The sequence below is a fragment of the Bufo gargarizans genome, chromosome 2, assembly GCF_014858855.1.
Source record: "Bufo gargarizans isolate SCDJY-AF-19 chromosome 2, ASM1485885v1, whole genome shotgun sequence".
Lineage (NCBI taxonomy): Eukaryota > Metazoa > Chordata > Amphibia > Anura > Bufonidae > Bufo > Bufo gargarizans.
This window is the reverse complement of record NC_058081.1, coordinates 715,022,811-715,043,156: the sequence shown is the minus strand read 5'-3', so window position 1 is coordinate 715,043,156 and position 20,346 is coordinate 715,022,811. Positions and strand designations below refer to the sequence as shown.

The 20,346-nt window shown below is 41.8% G+C and overlaps 1 protein-coding gene across 5 annotated transcripts in view; it reads left to right on the top strand.

Moving 5' to 3' along the window:
• The window catches only part of CD22 (CD22 molecule), a 92,767-nt gene that overhangs the window by 69,599 nt on the left and 2,822 nt on the right, over nt 1–20,346 (top strand). For all 5 annotated transcript variants that reach the window (XM_044282608.1, XM_044282609.1, XM_044282607.1 and 2 more), the window contains 5 exons: nt 1,609–1,872; nt 1,949–2,045; nt 2,125–2,188; nt 15,703–15,827; nt 19,975–20,044. In XM_044282608.1, coding sequence (XP_044138543.1) covers nt 1,609–1,872; nt 1,949–2,045; nt 2,125–2,188; nt 15,703–15,827; nt 19,975–20,044 — 620 coding nt within the window. The remainder of the gene's footprint in view (nt 1–1,608; nt 1,873–1,948; nt 2,046–2,124; nt 2,189–15,702; nt 15,828–19,974; nt 20,045–20,346) is intronic.

Genomic DNA, 20,346 nt, shown 5'->3' with positions numbered 1-20,346 from the left:
TCGCAAAGTTCGGTATGAACCCAAACTTTCGCTTATCACTAGTCCTGAATCATCACCCCTTCTCTAGAATTCTACCAACTATAACCTGTAATATTATTACACTTCAGAAATACAGCCAGGTCCCTTTTATTATTACTTAGTAACAGACTGGTACAGAAGGGGAGAAGACCCTGCCCACGTAAGCTTACAATCTACAATCTATACCCTATTAGTGAGTTCACCATCAAAGCCTCCTCGTACAGTAAAGAACACGCTTCTCTGTTGGTGTAAGTGGGTGCTGAGGAGCTGAAGTGCAATGAGGGGGCTTTGAGGCGATGAGGTGCACTGAGGAGCTGACGTGCATTGAGGGGGTGCTGAGGAGCTGAGGTGCACTGAGGAGCTAAGGTGCACTGAGGGGGTGCTGAGGAGCTAAGGTGCACTGAGGGGGCATTGAGGAGATGAGGTGCACTGAGGAGCTGATGTGAACTGAGGGGGCATTGAGGAGATGAGGTGCACTGAGGGGGTGCTGAGGTGCTAAGGTGCACTGAGGGGACACTGAGAAGCTGAGGTGCACTGAGGGGGCACTGAGCAGGCACTGAGGAGCTGAAGTGCACTGAGGGGGCACTGAGGAGCAGAGGTGCACTGAGGAGCTGAAGTGCACTGAGGGGACACTGAGGAGCTGACGTGCACTAAGGGGGCGCTGAGGAGCAGAGGTGCACTGAGGAGCTGAAGTGCACTGAGGGGACACTGAGGAGCTGAGGTGCACTAAGGGGGCGCTGAGGGGGCACTGAGGAGCTCAAGTGCACTGAGGGGGCACTGAGGAGCTAAAGTGCACTGAGGGGGCACTGAGGAGCTAAAGTGCACTGAGGGGGCACTGAGGAGCTAAAGTGCACTGAGGGGACACTGAGAAGCCTAGGTGCACTGAGGGGGAGCTGAAGGGCACTGAGGAGCTGAGGAGCACTGAGGGGGCACTGAGGAGCTGGGGTGCACTGAGGAGCTGACGTGCATTGAGGGGGTGCTGAGGAGCTGAGGTGCACTGAGGAGCTAAGGTGCACTGAGGGGGTGCTGAGGAGCTAAGGTGCACTGAGGGGGCATTGAGGAGATGAGGTGCACTGAGGAGCTGATGTGAACTGAGGGGGCATTGAGGAGATGAGGTGCACTGAGGGGGTGCTGAGGTGCTAAGGTGCACTGAGGGGACACTGAGAAGCTGAGGTGCACTGAAGGGGCGCTGAGGGGGCACTGAGGAGACACTGAGAAGCCTAGGTGCACTGAGGGGGCACTGAGGAGCTGAGGTGCACTGAGAGGGCACTGAGGAGCTGAGGAGCACTGAGGGGGCGCTGAGGAGCAGATCTGTGCTGAGGAGCTGAAGTGCACTGAGGAGCTGAGATGCACTGCGGGGTTAGGTCCCACCTCTCCATGCACTGAAGTCGTCATTAGCATAAATAATACAAGCCATTGTAAAAATGAATGCTATACCAAATTTTCACAAGACAGATATTATTTTAATCAGCAGGGTCGACACTACAATGCAGTACGCCTGGTTTAGTACAGTTGCCCCTGCTGATCGATGTTCTGTAACGTAAAAAATATGATGCAACCTTAACACAGCGGTTACTTGTCACTTTGTAGATGCTCCAAAAAACGTGTCAATAAGTGTGTCTCCTGGAAATTTTGTAACGGAAAACATAAACGTCCAGTTGACCTGCACTGCTAGCGCTAATCCCAACAACAACCTCGAGTACACCTGGTACCACAAAGATCAGGCTCTGCAGAAATCGGAAAAGGGATATGTTCTACCCAACGTACAAATGAGCCATGCAGGGGAGTACTACTGTGTCGTACAGAACGGGATCGGATCCAACAAGTCACAAGTGGTCCACCTCCATGTGTCATGTAAGATAGTCCCACCGGTGGAGAACGCCTTGATGAGGGGATTTCTAGAGGCTCATCTCGTCCTCTTATTTTGCAGACAGCACAAACACCATCGCCATGTACTCAGCCGCAGGCATCGGGCCATTGATAGCCATAATAATAATTGTTGCTTTGATCGTCCATTTTGGGGTCTGGTGAGTTATTTCCTGGGTTATGGATTGTAGAATTGTCAGTGTCATTAGATACAAAGTTACAATATGTTTTACATTTTAGGCAGAAGACGTGTAGGAAGACGGACAATGACAGAAGTGATTCAGCATTTTTTGTATTAAAAAAGGTATCTATCTATCTTATATCTATCTATATCTATATCTATCTATCCATCTAATTGATCATTTATATCTATCTATCTATCTATCTATCTCATATCTATCTATTTATTTATGTATCTATTTCATATCTATCCATCTGCTCTTCCATACAAGTTTGGCTGAGCGTTTGTGTGGTTTTTTTTTTAGAACTGTCATTGGTACAATTTACAACATGATCTGCCTCATGCACATGACTGTATGTGTTTTGCGGTCCGCAAAAAAATACGGATGACGTCCGTTTTTGCGGATCCGTTATTTTTGCGGATCCATTGCAATAATGCCTATCCTTGTCCGCAAACTAGAAAAAAATAGAACATGCACTATTTTTTTTTTTGCGGGGGAACGGACATAAAGATGCGGACAGCACATGGTGTGCTGTCCGAATTTTTTGCGGACCCTTTGAAATTAATGGGTCCGCATCCTATCAGCAAAAGAAAATGGAACAGGCAAGGAAACAAAATATGGTCGTGTGCATGAGGCCTAATAGTCCTACAACATTAGTAAAGTAAAAGAAAAAATATATAGTACATTAATACTGTAGCAATCCAATAGAGTAAATAAAGCATATTAAAGGGAAATGGACTGGTGAAGGAACGTTATGTTACCATATATTTTTCTAGATCTGTTGAATTGTCAAGAGTATATATCATTAATTGTGTAGCTAAAATCAGAACAATTTAACCTAGTAATTATTGCTCTGGTAACATGTCCTAATACATTATGTATGAAGTGGATTCTATACAGATTGCTGAACATAAGTTAATAATACCAACTAGCAATGAGTAATTACAGGAAGAAATGTTGGGGGATTTCAAGTTTAATGTATAACATTGTATAGACTCTCATATGTAATTACTAAGGTCCTTTGTGCTACCAGTGGGGTTATTGCAATCAAATTTGGTTGGGAGGCTGGATTTCCAGATCAATCAAGTATCTTGCTCTTTCTTACAGGATAAGCACAGTTTTCCATAGAATAAGTGGGGTTAACTATTGACCAAACATCTGATAATGAAGGAGAAGTTACATTTCCAGTGACTGAGCTTCTTGCAGCTAAATGATGTTAGGCTATCTGTAAGAATACATTGGCAAGAAGGAAATACAGGGTCACCCTCCGGGCCACCACCAGCAAACTCTAAACCTGCAGCCTATCCTCACCGCTCTGGTTAATAGTAGTGTTGATCACGAATATTCGAATTGCAAATTTTTATCGCGAATATAGGTACTTTGAAAAATCGAAAATATTTAGAATATAGTGATATATATTCGTAATTTTGAATATTCAAGATTATTTTTATTTATTTTCATAATGCAAATTTTTATCGCAAATTTTCCAATTGCCGAGTAAAATCATGATTCCTCCCTGCTTCTTGCTTGTGGGCCAATGACTCATTGGCCCTCAAGCAAGAAGCAGGGAGGAATCATGACTTTAAATGGGGAAAAATGATGAATATTCTAAAAAACTAATACAGTATATAGCACTATATCCAATATATTCGTTTTTTCGAATATTCATAATATTCTAAAACAAGAATATATAGCAATATAATGAATATTCGAAAAAAAACTAATATAGAGCAATTTAGCTAATATAGTGCTATAATCTTCTTTGTCTAATAGTTGTAATTTTTTTCTCATCTGAAGTTCAGATTGGAAAAAAATGACAACTATTAAAGAAAAAGATTATAGCACTATATTAGCTAGATTGCTCTACATTAGTTTTTTACGAATATTCGCTGTATTGCTATTTATTCTTGTTTTAGAATATTACGAATATTTGAAAAAACTAATATATTTAATATAGTGCTATGACTCATTGGCCCACAAGCACAAAGCAGGGAGGAATCATGTCTTTGCTCGGCAATTAAAAAATTTGCAATAAAAATTAGCATTACGAAAATTCACATATTACGCGATCATTACCTTGTCGATTTTTCGAGTAAAAACAATCCTAGAATATAACGAATATTCGAATTCACGAATATTTTCCAAATATTCTACAAAATATTCGCAAAATATCGCGAATTCGAATATGAACCCTGCCGCTCATCACTAGTTAATAGATCTAAGGCTACCCCTAGGTGTTCACCAGAATCTGCCACAAAGCTAGTTGGAAACGGCAAAGGACCCAAGTTATGTCTGTAGACTAAGGTGGCAGAAAACAGGTACGAGCTCACAGATAGCAGCCTTGCAAGTGCCAAGGAGAAACGGAAGAGTAAAACAAGCCAGAGTTTGAGACAGTAGTAGAAGCCAAAACAGAAGACAGGTCATTATTCAAGAAATAAGCTGATGTTTTAAAGCCCAGAGAAGCAGTAGAAGAGCAATCAGTAAATAAGAGGTTAATCCAGAAACAAACCAAGGAGCCAAAAGAATCAGTAGAGAACTAATCAGTAGAGAAGAAGTAAATCCTGAAACAAGACGAGATTACTACACAAGAAGTTCCAACTCGTCTCCTCCATTCACACTGCACCTGTACTAAACTCTCAGCAGAACAAGTACAGATGGCAGGTGGAGTGTATTTAAATGGAGGAGGCATTACATGGAGGTGATTTGCCTGGTCATATGACCCTCCATCAGCGGCCATCTTATAGACAGGACCTCTGTGTGGACAGCACAAAAGACTTTGTAAGCAAGAGAGCATACCTTATGGAATATAGAAAATGGTGCAGAATTTCAACAAAGACTATATTAGTAAGTGATATATAATCATCTCACAAACACACCATTCAACAGTAACTAGAAAGTGGTCAACCCCTTTAATGCTGACCATCCTCATCTTTTTCTTGCGTTACTTCTTTCAAATCATCCTCCAAAGTCTCCATGTCCTAGAAAAAAGTCAGCAAGATGCAGAGAGAGGAGGAGCTGGATGCTCCTGATGACATATTCTCATTAATATTAGATGATGTGGAAAAGGAGGGAAAGCAGATGGCAGAAGAAGGGCTCCCACCTGTAGGGCAGGGGAGCGCTGGGGTATGCTAGAGCTGATTCATTTTATGTGTTTACTGCAGAAAATTCCAGATAAGAACAGCAATATAATGCATATTGTCCCCCCACCTAACCAGTCAAAACCCAGACCAGCAAAAGCCCCTGTTTAAAGGTTCATTAAAGGTGCCAGGCAGCCATTAACAATAAAGAAGAACTATATAGTGCAGTCTTCATTATTAAATGAAAGGCAGCTGTGGGCCAATTGGCTGCGTAATTTTTCAGCATAGCATGGCTGCAACCCGCACCCAGGACAGCCGCATATGGCTGTACCCTAAGGCAGAGTGGCCTGGGTATACCTGATTTATAGAGATTCATGACAAATTAACTCAAACAAATCAAATTTGTTGGCGAACTTGGCCAAAGTTGCCAAATCAAATTTTTCAAAACTTTGCTCGTCTTTAGTCTCTATCAATGACTTTTTTTTTTAGCTTCAATAAGTGTTTATTGGTTTTCTTTATAAAGTAACACAAAAATAAAACAACAATACATAACTCGTGACAGAAATGGGCTATAAAATCGATGCATATAAATGGTATCTGCCCAGATGTAGAGCAGAGCATACCCCGGCATCATGAAAAACTGCAAAATAGAATTATAAAACAAAGAGTGTGAAAGATCAGCAATAAGGTATGCCAAAAAGGTAAATATAAAATGCACCTACAACGAAGCTAGAGCAGACACTAGGTTCTGTCCCAATGACCCCAGATGTGTAGAGGTCAAGGAAGCAACATATGAGGACCACTGCAAGGTGAATTTCCCAAACTTAGAGGATCTCAGAGCAAAGAGTCGCTCCATGCCAAAGTGTAACACTTCCAAGAATTCCCCCAAGACGAGGTCCTGGGCTGACTTCCAGGCTCTGATTTATCATGCCTTCACTCCAGAATTCTGGCTTCAAAAAGTTGCAAAATAGGTCTTTGCACTCACATGCAATAAACTAAAATAAACCTTTTGCTACTTTTTGCATTGTTTCACTGCTAACTCCAGTTTTTAAATATGGGTGGTCAGCTATGTTAATGAGTTTCATTCCACATTTATCATTGAGACTTTTTCAGAAAGTTGTAAAAAAAAAAAGTAGCATTCTCACTCTAGTTCGGGGGAGAAGAAGGAAAACTGGAAGAGCTTTTCTAGAAGAAAAGTGTTAGGCTTAAGGATAAGAAAAATGTATCAATCAAAAAACACAGACTCAGGTAAAAATTACTTCAAATATTCCCCTCATTATAAGTTCCCTGCATTGTGTCTAGCATCCAGTGTCAATGACTTTTTGATTCTTTGCATTTTTTAAATTAAATCAGCTTGTTTTGTTCATCTGGGTTTTAAGCCTTGTGCTGGGCATTTTTCAGGTCTTTTATATTTTGTCTAAAAGTTTAGTTTACAGCACTGAAGTATCTTGTCATGGACATTAGGAGTTGATGTATGAAACTTTTTGTGAATTGTTTCAATTCTTGAGATCTCAGATCTATTCAGGTACGATGTAGATTTAGGTATATTTTGTACTTTCCTCTTCTTGCTTTTTTTACCATTGGCAGAGCGAACCATATGAAAAGCCTTATGAGCATTCAAAAAGGAGAAAATATTGGGGATAGTTAAAAAAAAAAAAGATGCAGATAGCAATATTATCACTATGGTCAAGGTGGTTTGAGATATAGTCACTGGGGGTGTAGTGTTGTGGGTAGTGTTCCCAAATTCAGTAGATGAGGTATTCTTAATAGATCATGCCTCCTAATCCGAAACATATCAGTCCTAGAGTAGAAGAGAGGGGGAGAAAAAGGCAAATATATTTTTTTAGAATCATACTGACATCTCCTCTAAAAATCTTTCTTTAAAGGGCACCACAAACCTATTAAACCAAGCATATGGCTTGTAGGGTCGATCCTGCTGATTAAAATAATACCTGTCTTGTGAAAATCGGATGTGGCTCCAGGAGAAGTATATAGTGGGCTCAGGAGAAGTATATAGTGGGCTCAGCATACATGTTGGTACTTGCATCCCTGGATCCAATGAAAGCTGTAATGGCACCAGATGGGGTTAAAAGCAGAGTGTTCTTGGCGTGCATGCTGTACCTACACTCCCTGGACTTTGTGTGGCTGTCATGGCCCATAACAGGTAGGAACTAGTGTTAGGGACCACTCATGAAGGCGACCTTGACGTGGTGAGTGGCTTATTACGCTTTGGCCAAAATGTACACCAATGCCTCATTCAACATCCAGCATAAAGGCAGGGCAGAGTGCCGGTTGCAGTGTGCGATTGCATTTGTGTTTTTGCGTTTGTATCTGTATTTCGCCATAGCAATCTGCACCTGCATAGGGTTGTGCGGGCTGAACCCCCCACATTTTTTTCTTTGTAGTATATATTGGAGGCGTGGCGATCTCCAAGCAGTCATGCACACCTGACCAGTTAGTCTGCCCTGGAGGCTGGTTTTAAAGTCAGTATAAAACTGAGTCTGCTTATATAGCACCTACCAGTAGCCATTTGGCTCCAGGAGAAGTATATAGTGGGCTCAGCATGCATGTTGGTACTTGCATTCCTGGATCCGATGAAAGCTGTAATGGCACCGGACGGGGTTAAAAGCAGATTGTGCTTGGCGTGCATGCTGTACCTGCGCTCCCTGGACTTTGTGTGGCTGTCATGGCCCATAACAGGTAGGAACTAGTGTTAGATAAATAATAAAACGTTTTTTTTCTCTGGAATGCTGCAACCGATTTTCACAAGACAGGTAACATTTTACTCAGCACGATCAACTCTACCAGCTGGTATGTCTGTATCATAGGATTATTCCTGCTGACAGGTGCATTTTAACTATTAGATCATGGATAAAGGGTGAGGTTCTAGCTCTAAGTCTGGAGACATGACCTCATTAACAATCCCTCCTGCTAGGATATGTCTCATTTTGTTTGGCATTGTTGAGTAAATCTATACTAGGGTGTACGTAGAATTGTTCAATCTGCACATTAGGATTAGAGATGAGCGAATTTCCGCTCATTCACACTTCGTTTGGTGGTAAAAGGTGAATTGCGTTATCGATTCCGTTACCACGGACCATAACGCAATTCTATGACGGAATGCATAACGGAATGCCTTTAGAGGCATTCCGTTATTCATTCCATTATAATAGAAGTCTATGGAGTCCTCTCCTGCATAACGAAAGCGGGACCGATCCGTTATGCAGCCCAAAGACTTCTATTATGATGGAATGAATAACGGAATTCCTTTAAAGGCATTCCGTTATGCATTCCATCATAGAATTGCTTTATCGTCCGTGAAGGTTGAAGCAAATATAGTATAGACTCTTTTCATCGGTACCAGGTTTAGGAAAAGTAAAACTGAAAGAAAAAATTGATAATTGCTGGACACTAGGATACCATTGAACAAAACCTTCTCTACAAGGTACAAGCATGTATGTATCTATCTATCTATCTCATATCTATCTATCTATTTATCTATCTCATATGGACAGTATCTCACAAAAGTAAGTCCACCCCTCACATTTTTGAAAATATTTTCTTCTATCTTTACCTGGGACATCACTGAAGATCTGACACTTTGATACAATGTACAGTAGTCAGTGTACAGCTTATATAACAGTGTATATTGGCCATGCCCTCAAAATAACTTCCATTAAAGGGGTTGTCCAGGTTCAGAGCTGAACCCGGACATACCCTTATTTTCACCCCGGCAGCCCCCCTGAGCCTAGCATCGGAGCATCTCATGCTCCGATGCGCTCCAGTGCCCTGCGCTAGATCGCGCAGGGCACAGGCTCTTGTGTTTTCAATAACACACTGCCGGGCGGTAACTTCCGCCCGGCAGTGTGTTCGGTGACGTCACCGGCTCTGAGGGGCGGGCTTTAGCTCTGCCCTAGCCGTTTTACTGGCTAGGGCAGAGCCAAATCCCGCCCATCAGTGCCGGTGACGTCACCGGGGTTCCTGTCAGCCCCATAGAGAGCCCGGTACGTCACCGGAACTCAGAAAAATGCCTTTGCCCTGTGCAATTTAGCGCAGGGCAAAGGAGAGCATCGGAGCATGAACTGCTCCGATGCTCATGTGAGGGGGGCTGCCTGGGTGAAAATGGAGGGTTGTCCAGGTTCAGCTCTGAACCTGGACAACCCCTTTAATGTCTAAACCGCTGGCAACAAAAGTGAGTACACCCCTAAGTGAAAATGGCCAAATTGTGTCCAATTAGCCATTTTCCCTCCCCAGTGTCATGTGACTCGTTAGTGTTGCAAGGTTTCAGGTGTGAATGGGAAGCCAGTGTGGTAAATTTGGTGTTTTGACTCTCACATTCTCTCCTACTGGTCAATGGAAGTACAACATGGCTCCTCATGGCCAAGTACTCTCTGAGGATCTGAAAAAAAGAATTGTTGCTCTACATAAAGATGGCTGACACCCTGAAACTGAACTGCAGCACTACCATACAGACCATACAGTGGTTTAACAAGACAGGTTCCACTCAGAACAGGCCTAGTCATGGTCGACCAGAGAAGTCGAGTGGACATGCTCAACGTCATATCCAGAGGTTGTATGAGTGCTGCCAGCATTGCTACAGAGGTTACAGGGGTGGGGGGTCCGCCTGTCAGTTCTCAGACCATACGCCGCACACTGCATCACACTGGTCTGCATGGCTGTCATCCCAGAAGGAGCCTCTTCTAAAGATGATGCACAATAAAGCCCGCAAACAGTTTGCTGAAGACAAGCAGACAAAGGTTGTGGATTACTGGAACCATGTCCTGGGGTCTGATGAGACCAAGATAAACTTATTTGGTGCAGATGGTGTCAAGTGTGTGTGGCGGCAAACAAGTAAGGATGACAAAGACAAGTGTGTCCTGCCTACAGTCAAGCATGGTGGTGGGAGTGTTATGGTTTGGGGCTGCATGAGCGCTGATGGCTGTGGGGGGCTACAGTTTATTGAGGGAAGCATGAATGCCAACATGTCCTGTGACATACTGAAGCAGAGCATGGTCCCCTCCCTTCAGAAACTGGGCTGCAGGACAGTATCCAACATGATGTAAAGGAATCCCACCGGACCAGAGTTTATTCAATCAATATTCTTTGTATTTATTCCATAAGTAGGTACAATAAAGGACGCGTTTCGGCCCGTCCAGCCTTCATCAGCAAGCATCCAACATGATGACCCCAAATACCTCTAAGACGAGCACTGCCTTGCTAAAGATACTGAGAGTAAAGGTGCTGGACTGGCCAAGCATGTCTCCAGACCTAAACCCTATAGAGTATCTTTGGGGCATCCTCAAACGGAGGGTGGAGGAACACAAAGTCTCTAACATCCACCAGCTCCATGATGTCATCATGGAAGATGGAAAAGGATTCCAGTGGCAACCTGTGAAGCTCCAGGGAACTCCAGGCCTAAGAGAGTTAAGGCAGTGTTGTAAAATAATGGTGGCCGCACAAAATATTGTCACTTTGGCCAGAATTTGGCCATTATCACTTAGGGGTGTACTTACTTTTGTTGCCAACAGTTAAGACATTAATGGTTGTGTGTCGAGTTATTTTGAGGCCAATTTACACTGATATACAAGCTGCACACTGACTACTGTACATTGTATCAAAGTATCAGATCTTCAGTGTTGTCCAAGAAAAAGATATAATAAAACATTTACAAAAATGTGAGGGGTGTACTCACTTGCGTGAGATACTGTATCTATGTACAGAGCATTCAAAAAGTCTTCAGAACCTTTCACTTTTTTCACATTTTGTTATGCTGCAAAACAGAATGTTAGAAATTTAAACTATTTGAAAAAGACAAACAAAAATCTTGTATTGACATAAGTATTCAGAATAAAGATGATCAAATCAATTCTACCATGTTTGGAATTCATCACGAGTTTGACAAAAACTGAACCAATTTTTTGTGATTTGTTTCCGGCAAATGTGAGTGAGAAAGAGAGAGACAGAGCCTGATATTCCATTCTGGGTTGCTGGGCAATGTATATGAGTTGTCTATGGGTTCTCATTCTCATTATCTCGAGTACTTATTATGTGTAGTACATATGTGGAGTATTGTAGGTCAGGGCAATTCCCCTCTGGGTTTCTGGGAAAGATATTCAAATTAGCATTCCTAGGTCTATTTGATACCAGCAGATGAAAGATGTGCTAGTTTTCATATATTTTCCCAGAAACCCAGAGGAGCATTGACTGGCTTACAATACTCCTTATGCACATGTGCATTCTATAAGGGGAAATAGTACCCCAACCAAGGACTCTCAGACAGTCAAGCAAATGTTATTTGCTCTCCTTAAGGTTAATTACCTAGAAAGAGCTGGGCTCCTGGAGACAGTTTTCCTTTCGGAAAGAAGACTGGCTTGCATGTTTCTTTTCTAGAAGAGCATTATGTGAAGATACAAGCACAGCGATAGATAAACAATCTTATTATGAAAAAGCACATACTCTCTCTCTCTCTATTTCTTTCTCTGTCCTTACTCAAGAAAAAAAGTCATAGTCATAGGAGACCAGAGAGTGTGCATATTTGATTTGGGTAGAATCAATTTGTACCCGAATCAAACTTTTGCAAAAATTTGGTGAATTAACACTGAAAGTAATTTCAAGAAATGTACCCATCTCTAATTCAGACTGCTTGGCAGTGATTCCAGTCTCCAATCTTGTTGCAGATGATGCCACAAGGTTTCACTCCTTAATTTGGGGATTTTTGGCCATTCTTCTCTGCAGATCCTATCCAGCTCTGCCAGGTTGGATGGAGGCCATTGGTGGCCAATTTCAGGTGTCTCAGAGATGTTCTATTGGGGTCAGGGCTCTGGCAAGGCCCCTCAAGGACATTCACAGAGTTGCCCCTAAGCCTCTCCTGTACTGTCCTAGCCATGTGCTTAGGGCCACTGTCTTGTTGGAAGGTTAACCTTCAGCCCAGTCTGAGGTCCAGAGCTCTGGATCAGGTTTTCATTAAGGGTTAAGATAATCTCTGTACTTTGCTCCATTCAGCTTTTCCTCCACCCTGACTAGTCTCCCTGGCCAATTCTAGGAAGAGTCCTGATTCTTCTAAACTTCTTTAATTTAAGAATTATGGAGGACACTTTCAGTGCAGCAGGAATTGTGTGTACTCTTCTCCAGATCTGTGCTTCCACACAATCCTGTCTCTGAGCTCTACAGGCAGTTCTTTCCTCCTCGTTGCAATTAACATAAGAAACAACATAAAATGTGAAAAAAGTGAAAGAGTAAAGTCTTCCTGAATGCAATCTATCTATCTATCTATCTATCTATCTATCTATCTATCATCTATATATTATCTATGTAACTATCTATCTAATACATATCTATATCTATCCATCTATATATCTATCTAATATATGTCATATCTATCTATTATCTATCTAACTATTTTATCATCTGTCTATCTATCTATATATCTATCTTCTATCTATTTATCTTATACATATCTATCTATCTATCAAAAAAGAAAAAGAAAAACTGCAGCACTTCCAATGTGGTGAAAGAAAAATGAAGTCCTTTTTCACCCGTGCGATGTGTCAGTCCACTTGCTGGGACTGTTATCAAGCAATAGATACATAGTCTCAGTGCATAATTTATAGGGTATCCATACATTTGAATAATTTATAATCACTTTACAAAATCTCATGTATTATACAGTAAAAGCCAGCATAGTGCATAAACAGTCATATGATTCACAATAAAGTGCTCTGTGCAAAGGTGTTCACATATATCATCTGCTCATTTCATATATAAATATTGACATAATTCAAAATTGATAATTAGTGCAATTAATCTTCAGGTGGAGGGGATGGTAACCTATAGAAGATGGGGACAGCTCACCTAAAGAATATTTATAAATAACAGTCGATGTGTTTGGCATGGCATACAGATCTGTTGTGCCTGTCAGCGCATCCCTATTGCGTGTACTCGTCACATGATCAACAGGACTCCAGTGAGTTGAACACGGTTCCAATGCGCAGGTCTGTGTTTTGTGATCACATGTCAAGTCACGTTACTGCATCATGACAGGTCACGTTACTAAACCGTAACACTGCAAAGAATCAGAATATCAAATTGTTGCGGTCCTAGTGTCATTAATATAGCTCAACATAGATGAATAATGTACATTGAATGCATAAAAAAACAATATCCAATATGGTCGACTGTATTTCGTACTGAGGCACAGCGGTCCCTAGTTCTCCATCTGGAACCATCCTGAAAAAAGTTAAAAAAAATACTTTCATATACAAACAACTACATATCTTAATATACAGAGGCTGTAAAAGACAGAAAAATATAAGACATGGTAGAAACCGGAGAAATTCATACAAATAGCCAAGGTCTAAAGTCTACATTAAGACCATTTGGTTTTACCGTGTTAAGTTTAAATATCCATTCCGCTTCGCGTTTTTTTAGTAGTTTGATACGGTTGCCACCTGTTCTAGGAAGAAAGACTTGATCTACTATCATGAATTTGAAATTCACGCAATGTAAGCATGGATAGCATCCCAATTTCTTAAAAGTCAAAAATCTTTGTTGGAGAGTCTTAGTTGAGCCTATATCATTCTTCACTATCCTGTCCCTAAGATTTTTCGATCTTCTACGGGACATTAAGGGCTTTGATCTAAATTCTGTGATATCAGGACAAAATAGACCAGTGTCTGTCTATTATCCTGCTGATACTCACAGTCAAGTCATCGTAGGTAGATACAAAAGGTAACCACTTTTTGCTATTCTCTCTGATAGTTTTTTGCAAAATTTATGATCTATCTTTTCATTGAAGGCGTTTACATTGGTCACTTAATATATTTTGGGGATAACCCCTAGTTTTAAATGAGTATACCATAGTATTTAAAGTTCTTTCAAGTTCTACATCCTTTCTAATGATCCTCTTGGCCCTAGTAAACTGACTAAAGGGCAAAGACTGGATCATTTTGTGAGGATGTGCACTATCATATCTCAAAGTCATATTTTTATCAGTCGGCTTTACGTATAAGTTGGTATGTATTGAATTACCTTGAAGGCATACATCCACATCCAAAAAATTGTTTTCTTCTTGTGAATACTCTAAAGTGTACTGTATGTCCGGAAATAGGCCATTGAGGAAGTGGTGAAATGACTCCAATTCCAGAATGGTACCTGTCCATATAACGAAAATATCATCAATGTATCTCCACCACCTCAGCACATGGCTGAAGTGGTGGGACACATAGACGTATTGTTCTTCCACCATGTTGGCGTAAGTAGGCACCACATTCGTTCCCCATGGCCTTCCCCCTAATTTGCATATAGAAATCATCTCCGAATAGAAAATAATTATTGTCCAATACCAGATATAATAAGGTTAAAATAAAATCATGGCATTCCAATGTAAATTCAAAAGTGTTAAGAGCCTCCCTTACTGCTGTCATACCTAAATAATGTTGGATAGACGTATATGGGCTGACAATATCAAAGGTGGCCAAAATGGCCCCCTGAGGTATGTCAGCCATGGCCATTTTTTTTTTACAAAATCCGTGGTATCTTGTATAAACGATTTAGCTTCTTGTGCAAATTGGCGTAGTATTTTATCTAAGAATACCAAGGCATCACTAAACAGGGCCCCTCTGCTGGAGACAATGGGTCTACCTGGTGGACATTCTGCATTTTTATGAATTTTGGGCAATAGATAAAATAAAGGTGTGACAGGATGTTCTACTAACAAACATTCACATAATTTCTCGTCAATCAAACCTGTTTGCCGTTTACATTCAACGGTCTTAAATTTTTCTTTGAATCTAAAATTTTGGATCGCCCTGTAATTTCATACATACCTTCCCATCTGTTAATTGCCTGTTTGCTTCAGTCAAATACATAGAAGTATCCATGACCACTACCCCACCACCCTTGTCTGTGGGTTTAATGGTGAGGGAGTGGTCATGGAATAATTGATTTAACGCTCTGATTTGATCTGTAGTCATATTTGGATGTATTAAACTATTATTCACATCTGTTTCGAAACAGCAACAGTAAATAAATCAAATGCTTGAGAGGAAATTTGTGGTGAAAAATCACTTTTCAATGATAGACCCCAATCAGATAGAAGCAATACACAATCTTTGACAGTAGACATAACATTGCTATTATTGTACTCTACAGATAGCTGTGCTGCCCACATCCTTCTACCTGTGTTCATCTATCTATCTATCTATCTATTATCTACCTATCTATCTCATATCTATCTATTATCTATCTATCATATATCTATCTGTCTATCTATCTATCTATTATCTATATATCTATCTAATATCTATCTATCTATCTATTATCTATATATCTATCTAATATCTATCTATCTATCTATCTATCTATCTATCTATTATCTACCTATCTATCTATCTATCTATCTATCTATTATCTATCTATCTATCTATCTATCTATCTATCATATATCTATCTGTCTATCTATCTATCTATCTATCTATCTCTTCTATCATCTATATATCTATACACCTATCCATCTATCTGTTTATCTACAGTATCTAATAAACCTTTGTTTCACCTTCCAGAAACACAATGAGGTATCAGACCAACTTGAACAAGATGCTCCATCAGAAGACAGTCTTACTGATCGGATAAATTATGCCAGTCTTCAGTTTCCTATGTCCTCTAATGGAGGACAGAACCAGCCCAGGTCTGAAATTAGACTTTTGCAAATCCTACAATTTCTTTACTTCTCAGAAATGAACAAGACCAACTCTATCCCCAAACTACGCATAATGAGAAAAACCTGGGATGAAAGCTGGCCAAGATGTCCAACCTTACTATAGCACACTGTACCTCCAATTTAAGAAGTCAGATTTCTCGAAATTCAATATTATATTGTCGCAGGCTAGCAAGACCCAGGAAAGGCTGCAGTAAACAACACAGCCACCAGGTGGCCGCACATAGACACATATAGACATCTCATGATAGAGTATGACTAAATCTGGTCATCTCAAGTCACACATGTCAGGGTATGATGAGCTAAGAGCAGAAGTAAGAAAGGACACATCCATCAGTAGTCTGTAGTAACACAGAGCTTATCTGTCCTAAAATTGTGTATCTAAGCAGCAGATTTCAAGAGGGTCAGGGTTGTAATATTTTCAATAACTGGGTGCATAGGTCCTAGATAGATAGATAGATAGATAGATAGATATTAGATAGATAGATGGATATGAGATAGATAGATAGATAGATAGATATGAGATAGATAGATATTAGATAGATATGAGATAGATAGAGATAGATGGATAGATAGATAGATAGATAGATAGATAGATAGATAGATAGATATGAGATAGACAGATAGATAGATAGATAGATAGATATCCATCTACTCCACCAGAGTCTCCATACTTCCATCCCGACAGCTTTGAGATCCTACAGAGGGAAGCCGCCCATTTCCAGGCCCTGGGCAATGTTCTGATCTTTGGAGACCTCAATGCAAGAACAGGGAGAGAGAGAGACTACCTGACAACTGACGGAAATGTCTATATATTCGGAGCAGACACTGACTGTGACAGCTCAGTACACACCGAGAGGAACAGCTATGACAGCACAGTAAACAAAAGTGGCAGAACATTGCTGAACTTATGTCGAAGCCTCGGACTTCATATTCTCAATGGCCGCACCAAGGGAGACTCTCTTGGTAGATATACCCTAAACTCCCATGTAGGCAACAGTGTGGTAGACTATGCCATCACAGATATGGACCCCAAAAATGTTAGTAGCTTCATAGTCACCCCACAGACACACCTGTCAGACCACAACCAACTGCTCCTATACATAAAATCCACAAGTAAACTACCAGCACAAACATCTCAGCAGACCGGCCTCTTCAGCCTACCTCCATCTTTTAAATGGTCCAAGATGTCAGCCCCAAAGTATATGGAGACCATAAACAGCACAGAGATCCAGGAGATGCTCCATAACTTCCATAGGAAAGTGTATGAGCTGAATCCAGAAGGAGTAAATCTCGCGGTAAGGGACTTTAATAATATACTTTGCACCATGGCGGAAATGTCTGACCTCAAAAGATGCAACAGAAGGCCAAAAAAGCAACAACCCAACAGCTGGTTTGACCGGGAGTGTAAAGATATAAGGAAGGCGCTAAGAATGGCCTCAAATAGGAAACACCAAGATCCGAACAACCCCAGCCTGAGGGAAGCCTACAACAACATACAAAGGCAATACAAAAATACCCTCAGAAAGAAAAAGCAAGGTAACATCTCAACCAAGCTCCTCCAACTCCAAGACGCTCTCCAGGACAACTGCTTCTGGGAACTATGGAAGCAGATGGACAAAACCAGCAAGAACACCAACCTCCACATCCAAAACGGCAACATCTGGCTCCAGTACTTCAAGGACCTGTACAAAGCCATTTCGAGGGAGGATCAAAGCCCAGAACAAAAAGAAATCACGAAAAAGCTGAAGGATATGGAGGAAAAAATCAAAGATTTCCAAAACCCTCTAGACACACCGATCACGCTGCAGGAGATAACAGAGAGGATCTCAATGATAAAGAGTAAAAAAGCCAGCGTCCCAGATGGTATTCTTCCAGAAATGATCAAATACAGCCCGCCAGGTATCCAGGTCGCATTGGTAAAACTCTACAATGTTGTGCTGAGTGCCGGCTACTTCCCCCAGAGCTGGAACCAGGGCATCATCACCCCCATACACAAGGGCGGAGAGAGGTATGACCCAGCCAACTATAGAGGGATATGTGTCAGCAGCAACCTGGGAAAACTCCTCAGCAGTATCCTGAATAAGAGGATCCTCAGCTTCCTCACCCAGCACAACATCCTCAGCAGAAGCCAAGCAGGCTTCATACCAAACCACCGCACCACGGACCACATCTACACCCTGCAGAGCCTCATCAAGAGCCATGTCCACAATACAAAGCAGGGAAAGATCTATGCCTGCTTTGTGGACTTTAAGAAGGCCTTTGACTCAGTGTGGCATCCGGGCCTATTCCTGAAACTTCTTGAAAGCGGAATAGGAGGAAAAACATATGATGTCATCAGAAGCTCCTACACTGAGAACAGATGCAGCGTGAAGGTAAATGGGAGGAGAACGGCTTCTTTCCGGCAGAGCCGAGGAGTCAGACAGGGCTGCAGCCTCAGTCCAACCCTGTTTAACATCTACATCAATGAGCTGGCGGCGGCTCTGGAGTCCTCCTCAGCACCTGGTCTTACCCTCCATGACACTGAGGTGAAATTTCTCCTTTATGCAGATGATCTTCTGCTACTATCGCCAACTGAGAAAGGTCTCCAAGATAACCTGAAAATCCTGGAGAAGTTCAGTAACACATGGGCACTGCCCATCAATCCAAAGAAAACCAACATCATGGTGTTCCAGAAAAGAAATCGAAAAGCAGCCGGGCATCCTCCCTTCCTGCTAAACAACTGTCCAATTTCAGAAACAGACAGCTACACCTACCTGGGCCTAGAAATCAGCCAATCAGGGAGTTTTAAGAAAGCCATGGAAACACTGAAAGACAAGGCGAGCAAAACCTTCTATGCCATCAGAAGGCGTCTGTATCACCTTAAAGCACCAGTGACCGTCTGGCTTAAAATCCTTGACACCATCATCGCCCCAATCCTCCTGTATGGCAGTGAAGTCTGGGGCCCAGACACATACCCAGACCGGGCAAAGTGGGACTCTGGGCCAACAGAACTATTCCACCTAGAACTCTGCAAACACTTTCTCCAGGTCCACAGGAGCACCTCAAACAGCGCCTGTCGAGCAGAACTGGGCAGATTCCCACTCTACTTTGCTGTACAGAAGAGGGCGCTATCATTCAGAGCCCATCTACATAGCAGCAGTCCCAGCTCCTACCATCACAAAGCCTTGCTACACCAAGAAGCCCCAGAAAAACAAAGCACCCCGCAACAAGTCACCCAAACCCAGCCTGCCCAATCCACCAACCAATATAGCCTGACAAAGGGCGGAATCCAGAGGACGATACACAAGTACAAAGAGGAGTATATTAGCGTCTGGAAAAACGACATAAGAACATCCCAGAAGTTGACAGTATACCAGAGCCTGCAGAGGGAGTACAAACTGGCCCCATATCTGTAGAAACTCCCCAATCCAAAAGACAGACAGATCCTGAGCCGATACAGACTGAGCGCCCACAGCCTGCTCATTGAATCCGGGCGTCATCGACAGAGGTACATGCCCAGGGAGAGCAGACTGTGCCAGCAGTGCGACCAGGAGACCGTGGAGGATGAGGCTCATTTCCTGCTGCGGTGCCCCAAATACTCAGCAGTGAGAGAGACTCACTTCAGGAGACTGTCTGATCTCTGCCCAGACTTCACCTCCATGGAGGAGGAAGAGAGACTCCCCATACTGCTGGGGGAAGAGGAGAACACAACGGCCATAGCAGCACAATATATTACTGCCTGCCATGGACTGAGAGGAGCCTGATATACTATGGACTCCTATACCCCCACCCTGGACCTGTCCCCACCCCCAACCCTACCCAATTATTTACCACTTGCTTTGGCAATGCTAAAATGTATCTAGTCCTGCCAATAAAGCTGATTTGATTTGATTTGATTTGATTTGATAGATAGATAGAAGGATAGATGGATAGATAGATAGATATGAGATAGATAGCTAGATATGAGATAGATAGATAGATAGATAGATAGATAGATAGATATGAGATAGATAATATAGTCAATAAAGTTGTGCTTTAACTAAATATCATACATTGAGAAATCTCTAAGACTTTACAGACTCTTTGTTGCACTAGATGACATTAATATCAATATATATGTATTTTTTTTTTTAAGGAGAAATCCAAATCATCCAGAGCCGAACGACATTTACAGCGTTGTGCAGAAGCCCAGGAGCGCGGCTGAGGTAAACGGCTCATTCTCCGTGTAGATTGGAGAACAAACAGTATTGTCCTTAATTATCATTGGCTTTCATAGGACATTTAACCCCATCCCTTTACTGTAAGTTTTAAAGTGAAATCCCAGGAGACACCTGAGAACACTCTCATCACCCCCTGACCTGGCCCTCATGATTCCAGAATTCCCCCTATATTTCCCCCAAACCTCCTCTAACTTGATTTCCAGTTTCAGTCCTCCATCTTGATTGTAGAAATCACCGATAATAACTACACAACATGAGCCATAAAGACTTGCCCAGGGAGTTTTGGT